Below are 13,074 nucleotides of genomic sequence, written 5' to 3'. Positions count from 1 at the left end.
AAGAGAAAATATACAGTCAGTGAGCAACAGTTCTGTGGGTGAAAATGCCTTGTTGATGCCAGAGATCAGAGGAGAATGACCAGACTGGTTCCAGATGAGGTTACAATTCGCACAGGCTCACCAAAATTGGACAATAAAAGAGAGGAAAATGTTGCCTGGTCTGATGAGTCTCGATTTCAGCTGCAACATTCAGATGGTAGGGTCAAAATTTGGTGTAAACAACATGAAAGAATTTATCCATCCTGCCTTGTATCAATGGTTCAGACTGGTGGTGGTGTAATGGTGTTGGGGATCTTTTCTTGGCACATTTTAGGCCCTTAATAATCGTTTAAACCAGTGTTTCCCAACCCTGTTCCCGCAGGCACACCATTACTGCACGATTTGGATGTCTCCCTCCCTTATCTGACACATATTTCTGGTCTTGGAGTCTACTAACAAGCTGATGAGTTGATTCAGGTGTGTTTGATTCAGAAGACTTGGAAAATATGTAGTGTTGGTGTGCCTCCAGGAAAAGGGTTGGGGAACTGGTTTACATGCCACAGCTTACCCGAGTATTGTTGCTGACCATGTCCGTCCCTTTATGACCAGTGTACTCATCTTCTGATGGCTACTTCCAGCAGGATAAGGCATGTCCATGTCACAAACCCCAAATCATCTCAAACTGGTTTCTTGAACAGACAATGAGTTCACTATAATCAAATGGCCTCCACAGTCACCAGATCTCAATCCTTTGGGATGTGGTGGAACGGGAGATTTACATCATGGATGTGCAGCCGATAAATCTTCAGCAACTGCGTGATTCTGTCAAGTCATTATGGAATAAAATCTCTGAGGTATGATTACAGAACCTTGTTACATCAATGCCATGAAGAATTAAGGCAGTTCTTAAGGCAAAAGGGGGTCCAACCCGGTACTAGCAAGGTGTACTTAATAAAGTGGCCGGTGAGTGTGTGTATATAGACGGATGTTCTTCATTTATTTAATACTCAAGGGGAAATGCAGTCCAAGGGGTAAATGCAGAAGACAAAACACATCTGAGGCTCCCTGACACAAACAGAATAAGCCGTTTGAACTTCATAATCAACCAAAGAAGGGATTTCATTTTAATTGCTAATCATTGCAAGGCAACATTTGCATAAAAATGCTAAAAAAGAAGAAGAAAGGATGTCATCAAAGCACTGCTGAATGGTCATTTGAGAAGATTTTTTCTTCTTCTAGAGTTTTTTTTGTTATTAATGGACCTTTGCCTTATTTACATAGGAATCTCATTGTGAAACGGTGCATGTCAAACACTTTTCATGACCATGTGCGATGCTACTGCACCACAGCTTCGACAAGGAAGCCGACTTGTTTTTGTTATGAGGGTTATATTAAGCACATGTACCATTTTAGCATCACAAAAGTCTATTTTGGTCTCCATTACATGACACAAGCTTATGAGCTGAATCAGGTGTGGAATCAGGAATATACTATTTCACTGCAATACAAACACAACTACAAACAAACACACTCATAATTGAATGGAAAATGATGCAATGGCACAAGAAATCACAGGGTCCTCTGCTTCATCTGTAGATAAAGAGAAATAAATACCCACTGAAGCTGTACAACCCTTGAGAAAAAATAGTAGACTTTCATGACTATTTCTTAACACACTTTTAAAATGTGCACTTTGTAATAATGTCAAATTAAGTTTTACTTTAAAATACAAAATACATTTTAAATCATGTTTTAAATAAGTACACTTATTTTGATCATAATTATCAAACATACTGTCAGTATGACTAACATACTGCTTGATTATAATGTTAACTAGTGTTTTTTTTTTACATTACATTTAATATTCAATATATTAAATTGCAACTTTATCCTTACAAATGTGTAACAAATATATTTAAATACATGACATACAAGTTCAAATAGAAATTACTTTAAGTATTTAATTTACCATAAAGGCTTGTCAGTACATTCGGCTGACATTTCAAAGACAATAAGTAATTATGAAATTTCATAAAGATTGAATTAAGTCCTAAGTGGGTAAAAAAAGTAATTCTAAATAGTTGCTATTTAAACTACAATACACATAATAAACTATAATAAACATTTAATTGCAATTAACATGCAATTGGCTGAAATTGTACATTTAGTTCACACTATATTCTTTTTAAGATTATGGCCAAGACTCTTATTATTATTGCAATCATTTATCATTTAAGCATACGTACCACTTCCTTATAACACACACTGGTGTTTAAAATGGACATGAGTGGGCCAAAACACATCTCCGTATCAGTACCTCGTCTATCTCAGAGTCTGTGGCACCCTGACATCAAAAACAGAGGCAGAGGAAGTTAAATGATCCATCCCACAATCTGCATCCCATTCCACTGCAATTATTTCTGAAATAGAGTGTGTGTGTGTGTGTGTGCGTGCTTGTTTAAATGATTTATAGGACACAAATTTGTATAATGACATGTGTATTACACTGTTATTACAACTTAAACGTGGTTTATGAGGACATTTCATGAGTCCCCGTAATTCAAATAGCTTAAAAAACAATGTTTTATTAAAAATGGAAAATAAGTAGGGGCAGTGTAAGGGGACAGAATATACAGTTTGTACAGTATAAAAACCATTACGCCTATGGAGAGTATGTAGTTGCACCAACATGTGTGTTTGTGTGTGTGTGTGTGTGTGTGTGTGTGTGTGTGTGTGTGTGTGTGTGTGTGTGTGTGTGTGTGTGTGTGTGTGTGTGTGTGTGTGTGTGAGAGAGAGTGGTACTCACACAGGCTAGTCTATGAACTGCTTTGGGTGATGTTAAAAGGCTCTGAACCCGTTCCTGAACCTCCTCCCAAAGGTCAGAAGAGCCCAAGAGAGAGCTGCAGGGAATAACACAGTATTTTTTATTTTACTTTTTTAAATAAGGCATCACTACTACAATTGCTTATACTTAAGAACAGTGAACAAACGCCTCAAACTAATGTATTAAAACTCTGGCAGGTAAACTGTAAACTCTGGCTGTAAAGTAAACTGTACTGCTACAGACATGAACGGTACTTCATATTGTGTGATGTGGAAAGTCAAAGCCGGTTCTACAAAAGAAACATCAATCAAATTCATTCATGCAAATCTACCAGGGGAACACACACAAACATACCCATTGTGCCTCTGGCGTTCCATGCTGGAGTAATTTGGGCTGGGAGATCCCTCATATCCCATTAGGGAATGATGACGGCCCACTTCCTCAGCGTAGTCGAGGAGATCATCTGTGTCTGAAGAGTCTTCATCAGCCACCTGATGAATATATCAGATAATGAAGAACAGTGCCAGCTCGTGTCTGGCTTTTCATTAAAGAAATACCCTTGTGAAAAAGAATTAATTATATTGAATGTGCATGTGGCAAGCAGGGCGGGCCGAGAGCCTTGGGAATGGAGCGAGTGCTAATGAGCATCACCTGTGGTCTCGGTCTCGAGTCCCACGGAAGAGTGACGACAGTGCAAGACGAGAGAGGACCTGGGGCGTACGCCACTTCCGACGCATAAGTTGTGATTTATAAAAACAAACTTGACGGGAAAAATTGCATACCTGCACGCAAACTCTGACCCATGCGTACGAACGTTTTGGAGACGGTGCAGTTTGGAGTTGGAGTTAAATGTCTTTTTGGTTACCTTAAGACAAAAATGATACATAGAAAGATAATACAAATATAAATATCACTCACCAAGCCTATCACTCAAAGCAAATATCCATCCCTTCTTAAATGTCCATTCCAGCGAGCGCGTTGGGCCGTTTACTGAAACTGACGCATATATAGCCAATCTAACGGCAGATAAAGTAAAACCGTAAATCTTCATGATGAGTCCTAATCATAAATACAGTGCATGTTCACAATAACAGTTTAAATAAATAACAAAATGATTTAAACTTTTTTACTTTTACTTCTGGCTTTTAAAACTGGCTTTACTGTCACATTGTAAAGCACAGCTTCTTCTCAACATGATGCTATCCAGTATCCACAGGAATCAGGTGTAGTGTTTGAGGGAGTTCAAGTTTCCCTGGTGTCTGCGCGCGCAATAAGTGGGCGGGCAATATGCTAACGTTTCACCTTGACGTCACAACGAAACGGCTTAGGATTCTTTGAAAAACGATTCATTTCATTGACTCTTACTTTTGAGAGACAATAACTTTATACATTGTGCACTTTCAGATTTAAAACTTTGCAGGATGTTTTCATTCACTTAATGATACATACATGAAAGGTCATTTTCAAAAATCCATAATAGGGGCACTTTAATTTTTTTCTTCCAGGTCAGCATTTTGTGTTTAATAGAGTAAGAATAACAATATTGTAACAATATTTACAACTAACCCAATGTCTGGAATAGCCTCTTCTCAGGTCTCCTGAAGAAAAACATGCAGTACACAGAATAAGTATGGTTTACTCATTAACATTCGGTTGGTTAAAGTCAAACGTAACTAAACTTAAAGGAGTCATCGGATGCCCATTTTCCACAAGTTGGTATGATTCTTTAGGGTCTTTATGTAAAGTTTGTAACATACTTTGGTTAAAATTCCTCAATGTTTGTGTAAATCAACACCCTTTTTACCTCCTCAAAAACAGCTCTGTTCACAGCAACCCGTTGCGAGCATGTCACTTTAAATGATAATGAGCACCTGCTTACCCCACCCCTCTCTTCCATGGGGGGTGTTGACACAAGACACGTAAAGTGCTGCCTTGGCAGACAGTATACAAATGGCTGAGGGCGGAAATTTGCTAATACGGTACAGTCCGTCAGTGGTCGTGGGCAGAACAGAAAATCCAAACGGCTTGATTATTGAAAGTGTTTAGGCTTTTTGAGGATAAAAAAAAAGGAGTGAATGGATTTTTTTCATTGTCCGGTGGTTGTGTCCACACACTGCAAAGACAAATTTATATGCAAACACCATATAAAAGTGAATTTTGCATCCGATGACCCCTTAAATAAAGAGAGTTGCAAAGCTTATACAAATGAAGCATGAACAAATATGGTGTTATTGAATTAATACCTGCTTCTCTTGATGGTTTTGAGTGATGTGGTGAAAGGCTCCTTAATCTGGAGTTTCTGTCAGAGACGGGTGAGTAATGGGAAGAGGACCGTCCACCTGATCTCTGAACCTGCCGTGGGGCAAGTACGCACAAACACACAGACGTTCAGGAACCGATGGGCCAGTTCCATAAACTTAGCCACCAAGGTAAGCCTGTGAAACTAGTTTGTCCCCCTGTAGTCAATAAGTTTATTTCTTAAAACTCATATTTGACCACCAGAATGACATATTTAAACGATTTTTCCTGGAAAAAAATGTCATGCCTTAAAATAGCTTGAATGTAACTCTACACCCTTGCCTCATTTAGCATACGCGGTTCTATAAATATGGAAATTAGCCCCGCCTCCACTCACTCACACCTTTCTGCAAAGTTCAGCTTCAATCCTGAACCAGTTGTGTAGCGCAGTCATCCTACTAGCCACTTTGGCCGGTTGAATTTTATATATAATATATACATTTTTCAATTGTAGTCTATTAAAAAGGCATCTGATAAAAATAAACTAAGTAATGTAGTGTTGTCAAAAATATTGATTTTTCAATACATATTGATACTGAAATATCTGAAATGCTTCCAATACTAATTTTTACACAGAATAAATATAGGATACCAGCCACGCTTTCTCATCTTGACACACAAACCCTCCTCCCCTCACTTACTCGTTTCATTTGCCTTGGATGAATATCGTTGCTGCTACAGCTTGAATTTCGGCGTGGGGTTTGCTAGTATTGCACATCATTTTACTCATTACCTTAGATTTTATTCTCAAATCCAAAGTGCGCGCACATATGGCTGATATGTGCACTTAAACAGTCAAATACACACAAAATAATGTCAAAATACCAGTCTTGGCGAGTATTCACGTAAATAACGTCAGTTATGTTTTAAGTGAGTGTAAACAGTTGAGAAAGAAATGGATGTGTAACAGTATAATGGATCCGGGTGTCAGGTCTTAAAGTGACAGTAGCCTAATATATCTGCTGCAAAATTATGAGATAATATTTAAAATATGTATGGTCGTTTTTACCCCATGGCATCAATGTCAAAATTGTGGCCGATGAGTGGCTAGTAACTTTGGAAAACCACTACAACCTATAATATTATAGTAATGTACCAACTAGGGTTCCCCATAGTATACAGAATTAGTTGAGACATCTGACACCTGATCTCTGTTGCGGTGTTCTCTCTGACTCCATGACGCAGGCGGGAGATGTCTTTGGGAAGAGGTGGTATCCTGTTTCCGTGACTTTGAGGTTTTCCTTATTGCCCTCTAAAGCAAATAAAACATCTTCCAAGCTCCTGCAATAAATATTATAAAGCAATACAGCTAAAATCGTTCTTCCATTTCAAAATCTGTATTTTTACCACAGGAAGACTCAGGAAGCCATTGTTACTGGAGATGTCACTGATTGTCGTCTTTGTGGAGAACTCTAATCTTGGAGAGATACCCTGAGATGAATCAATGAACATAAAGACAGATTTCCCAATTTAATAATGCACAATAATCCATTTTTGGTGTTGGTAAGCAAATAAATTTAATCAGTGTGGTAAATAAATAAGCACTTACAGGAAAATTGGGATGGCGTGTCATTAATACCTCTCTCTCTACTCCAGAGAAAGATGGGACCAGCTTTGGCTCTGGGAAAAGAAAACTTCGAGCATCTTCTTCAAAACTGGCCAATATTTCTCCAGCTATAAAAGAGCAATAAAAAGCAAATAGAGATTCAACTGTGGTCAGCAATCTGCAAAATTATTTATTTAGTAATATTTGAGAAATAATATCAGTTGTACCTGGAGGAATCAACTGAATGAGTTCTATTTTCACTGGTTCACCTGGGAAAGAGAAACACACTTTAATATTCCTTGTGAAAAAGTAGAGTGCTTCATTGAACTGAATGTGTACTTGAATTTTAATCTTAAAAATATATTTTTAAAAGCTATACTTTCAGATAATATAATATTAATGAAATAAAGGCCATTTAAAAAGCGTACACGTTCATAACTATGTTTCTTAACACTCACTTTGAAAGAAGAAGAAAGTCATATACAGGCTTGAGGGAGAGTAAATTGTGGGATAGTTTTCATTTTTGGGTGAACTATCCCTTTAAGTCCTACTTAAGTGAGTCAAAAGAAGCGCTCTAAAGTTCAGCTAATGGAATTTTATATAAATTTAAACTATCATGTATACATTATGACATGCTATTATAAAGTGTCAGAAAACGTTACATTTAGTTCGCACGTAAGCATATTATTTCTGTAATGAGTACTCTTTTTAAAACTATGTTTAAGTGTACTTTTTTCACAAGGAAAGGCAGAGGAGAATAAGCAAGATGAAGGAGTAAAGGAGGAGGGAGGAGAGGGAATAAACACAGCGGCTCACTCACACTGCAGGAATTCGGCTATTGCTGCAGGATCGGTGGAGCAATTCAGGATCTACAAGAAACAAAACAGGAGTTTACAAAACAGTTTTTTAAAACTTTATTTAAAATAGATAGAATGGTAAATCACACCACCTTTTCAAATCTTATTTTCTCCCGAATCAGTAATGGAAACACTGCAGGAAGACATTCTGACTTCCTGTATTGATTCATAAGACTCACACTGAGGTAAACATCATCTTTGGCTGGTAGATGCACACCTGGACAGGTTATCTAAAATACAAGTATGATAAAAACTTTCCCAGGTAACAGAAAGACACACAACACAACAGTCTGCGCTGCATAGCCTATACTGTGGCCATTCTTTTATTTTAAAGGGATAGTTCACCCAAAAATGAACATTTTGTCATAATTTACTCATCCTCATGTTGTTCCAAACCTGTATGAGTTTATTTCTTCTGCTGAACACTAACGCAAATATTGAAAGAATGACCTCCACAGTAGGAAAAAAATACTACGAAAGTCAATGGCTGCCGTCAACTGTATGGTTAACAACATTATTTAAAATATCTTATTTTGTGTTCAACAGAAGAAAGAAACTCATAGAGGATTTGAACAACTTGAGGGTAAATAATCACAGAATTTTCATTTTTGGGTGAACTATCACTTTAAGTAGCTGTACAGCGTTCTCATATTATCCAGTTATCTTACTTAAGATAATAATCGAAAAATCCTCACCGCCCTCAGGTGGAGTTCAATGATCACTTTAACTGCTTTGTGAGACATACTGTGCCTTGCTGATACCGCTAGCGAACTGTTATATTCCCGAGATCATTTATGGTCATTCAGGAGAGCGTCGCGTTTCCATGGCATCATGAGCACTGGGAAATCCAGCCCATTTCCGCGATTCGATTTATTCGAACAGTTCATTTCAAAGAACCGGTTCAGGTTCACTTCAAACTCAACCCAGTGATTCTTTTACGTCACACGACGAAATGCCGTCATGATGCTTGCCCTGATTATTATGATTTTAGTTCTGAGTTTTAATGTAATGTCATGCGTCTCAGTTCAAATTGTTGCCATTTTCAGCTCATAAAAACAGTTTTGTTAATTCAAATTCACCCAAAACATTACTAAAATTCATTTGATACAAATGTCTTTGTATGCATAAAGCTTTTTAAGATGGGGTTTTAAAGATGATATTAACTACGTTTTCTTTGTAACATTTCTACTATTCGCTCATAAGCGAGGATTTGACCATAACAATGGTTATTCTATCAAGTATAATTAATTGTCATTCAGCCACTGGAGACTTCTAAAGTAACGCTTCGCTTAGGAATCGGACTTTTATTTTGAAGCATAGCCTATACTAATCGGAAATTAGCAAAGAGTCCAGAGACAAAACATGAGAGTGGTAGTTTTGTCATAGCTTATTTATAGTTTACACTATTTTTTTGTAGTATTTTGTCACATAACTTCTAAAAATAAACCATGTTGTACGTCATATATGTGTGTGAATATTATATATATACTTTACTCAATCATTTATCCTCTGACAGTGACAACCATAAAAGTCTGGATTTACTCGTGTGTATATAAAATATGAATATAATATACATATATATATATACATATATAAATATATATACACACACCGTACTCAATCATTTGTCCTCTGACAACCAGGAAACTTGTCTGGAGATATATATATATCTCACAGTTGTGAAAATGTGACCAGAGGAAACAAGCAAGATATTATAATTGTGGACAGACAGCGGCTGACAGTAAAGTTTTCATCTGCAATATTTAATTGTTGCACAGCTGTTTCCCTCTAAGCTTCCATATTAAGCATAACGCTTTGTTTACTTTACCAGATGGTAAGATAAAATGAGGACAGACAACTTTTGCGTGCGTTTGGTTTATATGGTCATCGTCAAGGGTACCAGAAATACAGCTGAATACCAAGATAAGAAAAAACAAAACTGCAAATAAAACTTGCACTTTAGATTTACAACTTAAAATAAATCTACCCAGCTACATTTTTAGGTACAATAATAAAAGTAAATCAAAGTAACAACAGCATATTAGACTTAACTGATAACAGAATACACTTTAGTGCGAATTCTCAACTGACTGACCAGCGAGTGCTGGACTGCACATGCTAGTTAGAAACCATCTAGAAAGAGCAAACATTCGTTTATGGTCAGAAACATTAAAAATGAGCATGACTAGGACACAAAAGCTGAAATCAATTCAAAATGTAACAGTATCAGTGACATTTCCATTGTATTAGAGCTAGTGCCTGACAGTTTTGTAAGACACCATTTTGTAGGAATAACGAAAAATGGATAAACTACTTCTTGGTAAATTCTAACAAGCATCAGAAATGAAAGGATAAAAACATGAAATGATCGAATTAAAGCAAAAGTGCATCTGATACTTCAGTTCTGGGAGCTCTAGGCTGCCAGAATGATGTCTATATATTGTTTTAAAAGGAAGAAAGAGAGGAGGGTGAGGGTCATTTCCCTTTGGCTCTATTCTCCATACACACTCTCGTCACTGTAGGCGATGTAAAGGAAGAAGTCTTCTTCGTGATGTTCCTGTGTGCGAGAACATGAAATTATCAGAGGAGCAAAATAAAACGACTTTGAAATTGATGAGGAAAGAGTGAAATACCTGGTACAACTGGCCCATGGTGGCAGAGGTAGGGGGAATGACATTGTTTACGAAGAAGAAGAGAGCATCCTCGGCTCTCAGGTGGATTCGTTTTCGGATGAGAAAGTAAAACTGGCCCACTACAACAACAACAACAAAATCCATAATATAAAAAAACTATAGAAAGAAAAACATACTTGACAGTGCCCCTATTACGCTTTATCAGATATTACCTTACATGTAGTGTGTTATATGGCTGTGTTTGTGAATGTAAAAGACAAAGTTATAAAGATTAAAGGGGGGGGGGGGGGGGGGGGGTCAATTACAGTGGGTTTTTTCCCTTGGATGCATGTTAACCTATTGTAGGAGACTCCAAAACAAAATTAGGAATCTTTAAAATAGCATAATAGGGGCACTTTAATAAGTACTTTTACTATGCCAACATAGAAAAGCTCAACACAAATGTATCTGACTCAACATCACTGACATTGTAAATGACGATCCTTTAAAAAAAAAATTAGAGACATAAATGACTTACCCGTCAGGTCAGAGGGGACCAGGTATTTCTTCTTGTCTAGGTCACCTATTCTGGCTTTAGGAGCTTTTTCCACAATTACCTAGTACAGAATCAAATACACACTTTTTAGTGTTGAAATGGTAGAGTTAACTAACCATTATAGGAAACTGAATGATGATTTACTTTCGATTGATTTTTGCACTGTACATATTCAAGCCTACCAGGGGTGATTTTTTTACTTGGTGCAAAGAGGATCTGAGAAAAGCTGTGCTATTTTTGATAATTAGGTTGCAGATGAGGAACAAGATAACTATACAAAACACTTTTGGACCCAAGACTACTTAAGACTTCTGTGTTGCTACATGCTACAATCTAAAAGATTCATGATTTTTGTTTGTTTGTTTGGGGGAAAATACCACCTGACAGTAACAATAGTAGCAATTCTTCTGTTAGCAAACATAACGTATATGAAATATAAGCAGCCATGACTCTCTTCAGACGTCAGTGACCTGTAGCTGTGAAAACAGTGAAAGCATTCACTTACTCAGATGTGAGTCTTGTTGAATGTGTAGCTGGTTTTTTGTTTGATAAAAATAGTTTCCTCAAAATGAGTGTTTCAAAAGTTGTTTTAAGAGTTTCTAAGATATGATATCTGAAAAAACAACAACTGAAAACTCATTTGACGAGTCACACATTGGCTGTTCACCCATAGGAAAAGAAAGAAACGCAGAGCAATTTGTTTACGTGTTGAATAAAATCTATATATCAGCCACAATGTTGAACAATAACTGTTGAACAAGTAGACTATACTGCTTATTTCTATACTGAGACTATACAACATCTATAATGTAAAATATTCAATGACTACGAACAGCCAATGTGTGAACTTTTTCAAAAAAGCCTAACCATTACACCAAATTCTACCAATACACAGGACATTACAGAGCTGTAAAACGTAGACACGGTGTTATATTGTGTACAATACTAGAGCTACTTCTACAGTCGATGTTGATTTTAGAATTATCAGTCATATTTGGGCACTTAATTTAATCATTTGAACCAGATATAAAATGTCTCGCACACTTTTTTAAATGCTACAAAACACCACCTTATTTTGGTTGTAAGTGATCTAAACAAAAGGAATATGATGAAATCAATATTAAAATGATTTCAAAATGTAATATTTAGACTATTGCTTGTTTAGTTGTTTTACTTGCTTGGTTATAAGGTAAACAAAGTCAACCTTCTGAATGTAAACATGTTGACTGTATAGGACATCGAGGCTATTTTAAGGTTCACCACTTCAACATGGTCCTGAATGTATTATTTTACCCATAAACAAAATTTAAATAAGTGTATACACACATATACACCGCATTGCACTTAATTAAGTAAAAAAAAATTATAAAGCCTTGCGGATTAATGCAGATGAGACCATAAAAACAAAACGAGCTGAATGAGTGTTGAATTGTTCGCCTTTCAAAAAAGATTTGAAAAAAGTGATTTGATTTTATAACCGTTCAAATACCCTATTAACAAGCATAACATGGTTAGACTAAACATTTTAATCATAATAATAAAGAATTTCAGATGATAAATCAACGAGGCCTTCAGCAGTTTCGCCCTTCACGTGCTACTGAAGCTAAAGCTGTTTTTGTTCGTGTAACTTATGCTTAGAAAGAACAAATGAACACAAGTTGAGTTTGTTTTGTCACGGACGAAACGTTCAAATAATGTAGATAGATCAATCACGCATTTCATGTTTTACTGGTTTGTTGTGGTTCCCTAAAACGCGAGCTTCTGTTTACACATTTCAAACGATACAAACCGACTTACAGGAACCCTGTCTGGATATTTCTTCCTGATTTTCTCTCCCTCTGATCGCCTCTTCTCAAAAGGATGCTCTTCTTTGTATTGAAACTTCATGGTTGCTAAAGCAAGAGTAAATGTGTCTCAGAAACACACAGAAGTGTCAGAAATGTAACCAACGCTTCTCTCTCATACACAACTGCTAGTGCTTTGCTTTTCCTTCTGCGCGCATTAATACGGGCACACTATATTTACATTATTTTTGTCAACTCAAACTCATTTTTTCTGAAAACCACGCATCCTGAAAAAACCCATAATATTTAAAGTATTTGACGCAAGACTTATTGAAGGTGCTCGATTGTTACTAAAGTGTTTTCTGACATTTCGTTGTTATTTGTAAGGTAGGGACTACTTTCTCGGTTGTACACACTGTAGAATTGTAAAGCGCGGTGCTCCGGTCAGTCATATGATTGTCTGCCCTCACTTCCGGTATTAAAAGTGACGCAGAGGTGTTTAATAAGAGCAAATATGCAAACGGTCATTTATTGATATAAACATTTATATTAATCGCTCTTAACGTCTACAACTGTTCTCTTTGCTTGTAAAAAGTTAACATTAAAAAATAAAATAAT

At 36.6% G+C, this 13,074-nt stretch overlaps 2 protein-coding genes across 3 annotated transcripts; both read right to left on the bottom strand.

Annotated features, from left to right (window-relative positions):
* Positions 1 to 589: 589 nt before the first annotated feature.
* Positions 590 to 8,394, bottom strand: spata6l (spermatogenesis associated 6-like). Of its 2 annotated transcripts, none has more exons than XM_079592071.1 (13): positions 8,200 to 8,394; positions 7,597 to 7,734; positions 7,468 to 7,516; positions 6,875 to 6,916; positions 6,651 to 6,775; positions 6,449 to 6,532; positions 6,246 to 6,353; positions 5,047 to 5,155; positions 4,370 to 4,401; positions 3,158 to 3,294; positions 2,786 to 2,879; positions 2,226 to 2,323; positions 590 to 1,569 (listed from the first exon to the last, which is right to left on the bottom strand). In XM_079592071.1, exons 1-12 carry the CDS (start codon positions 8,245 to 8,247, stop codon positions 2,252 to 2,254), a joined length of 1,038 nt encoding a protein of 345 aa, XP_079448197.1. In that variant the 5' UTR covers positions 8,248 to 8,394; the 3' UTR covers positions 590 to 1,569; positions 2,226 to 2,251. The 2 variants fall into 2 exon arrangements, with proteins under 2 accessions (XP_079448197.1, XP_079448198.1); XM_079592072.1 differs by having other exon boundaries at positions 593 to 1,569; positions 4,370 to 4,398; positions 8,200 to 8,360.
* Positions 8,395 to 9,363: 969 nt separating this feature from the next.
* Positions 9,364 to 12,933, bottom strand: gabarapb (GABA(A) receptor-associated protein b). Its single transcript, XM_079637388.1, has 4 exons — positions 12,470 to 12,933; positions 10,655 to 10,733; positions 10,138 to 10,256; positions 9,364 to 10,061 (listed from the first exon to the last, which is right to left on the bottom strand). The coding sequence occupies exons 1-4, from the start codon at positions 12,557 to 12,559 to the stop codon at positions 9,996 to 9,998; spliced, it is 354 nt and encodes a 117-aa protein (XP_079493514.1). The 5' UTR covers positions 12,560 to 12,933; the 3' UTR covers positions 9,364 to 9,995.
* Positions 12,934 to 13,074: the final 141 nt, after the last annotated feature.

The sequence above is a fragment of the Phoxinus phoxinus genome (genome assembly GCF_949152265.1).
Source record: "Phoxinus phoxinus genome assembly, chromosome: 2".
NCBI lineage: Eukaryota > Metazoa > Chordata > Actinopteri > Cypriniformes > Leuciscidae > Phoxinus > Phoxinus phoxinus.
This window is presented reverse-complemented; position numbering and strand designations above follow the sequence as displayed.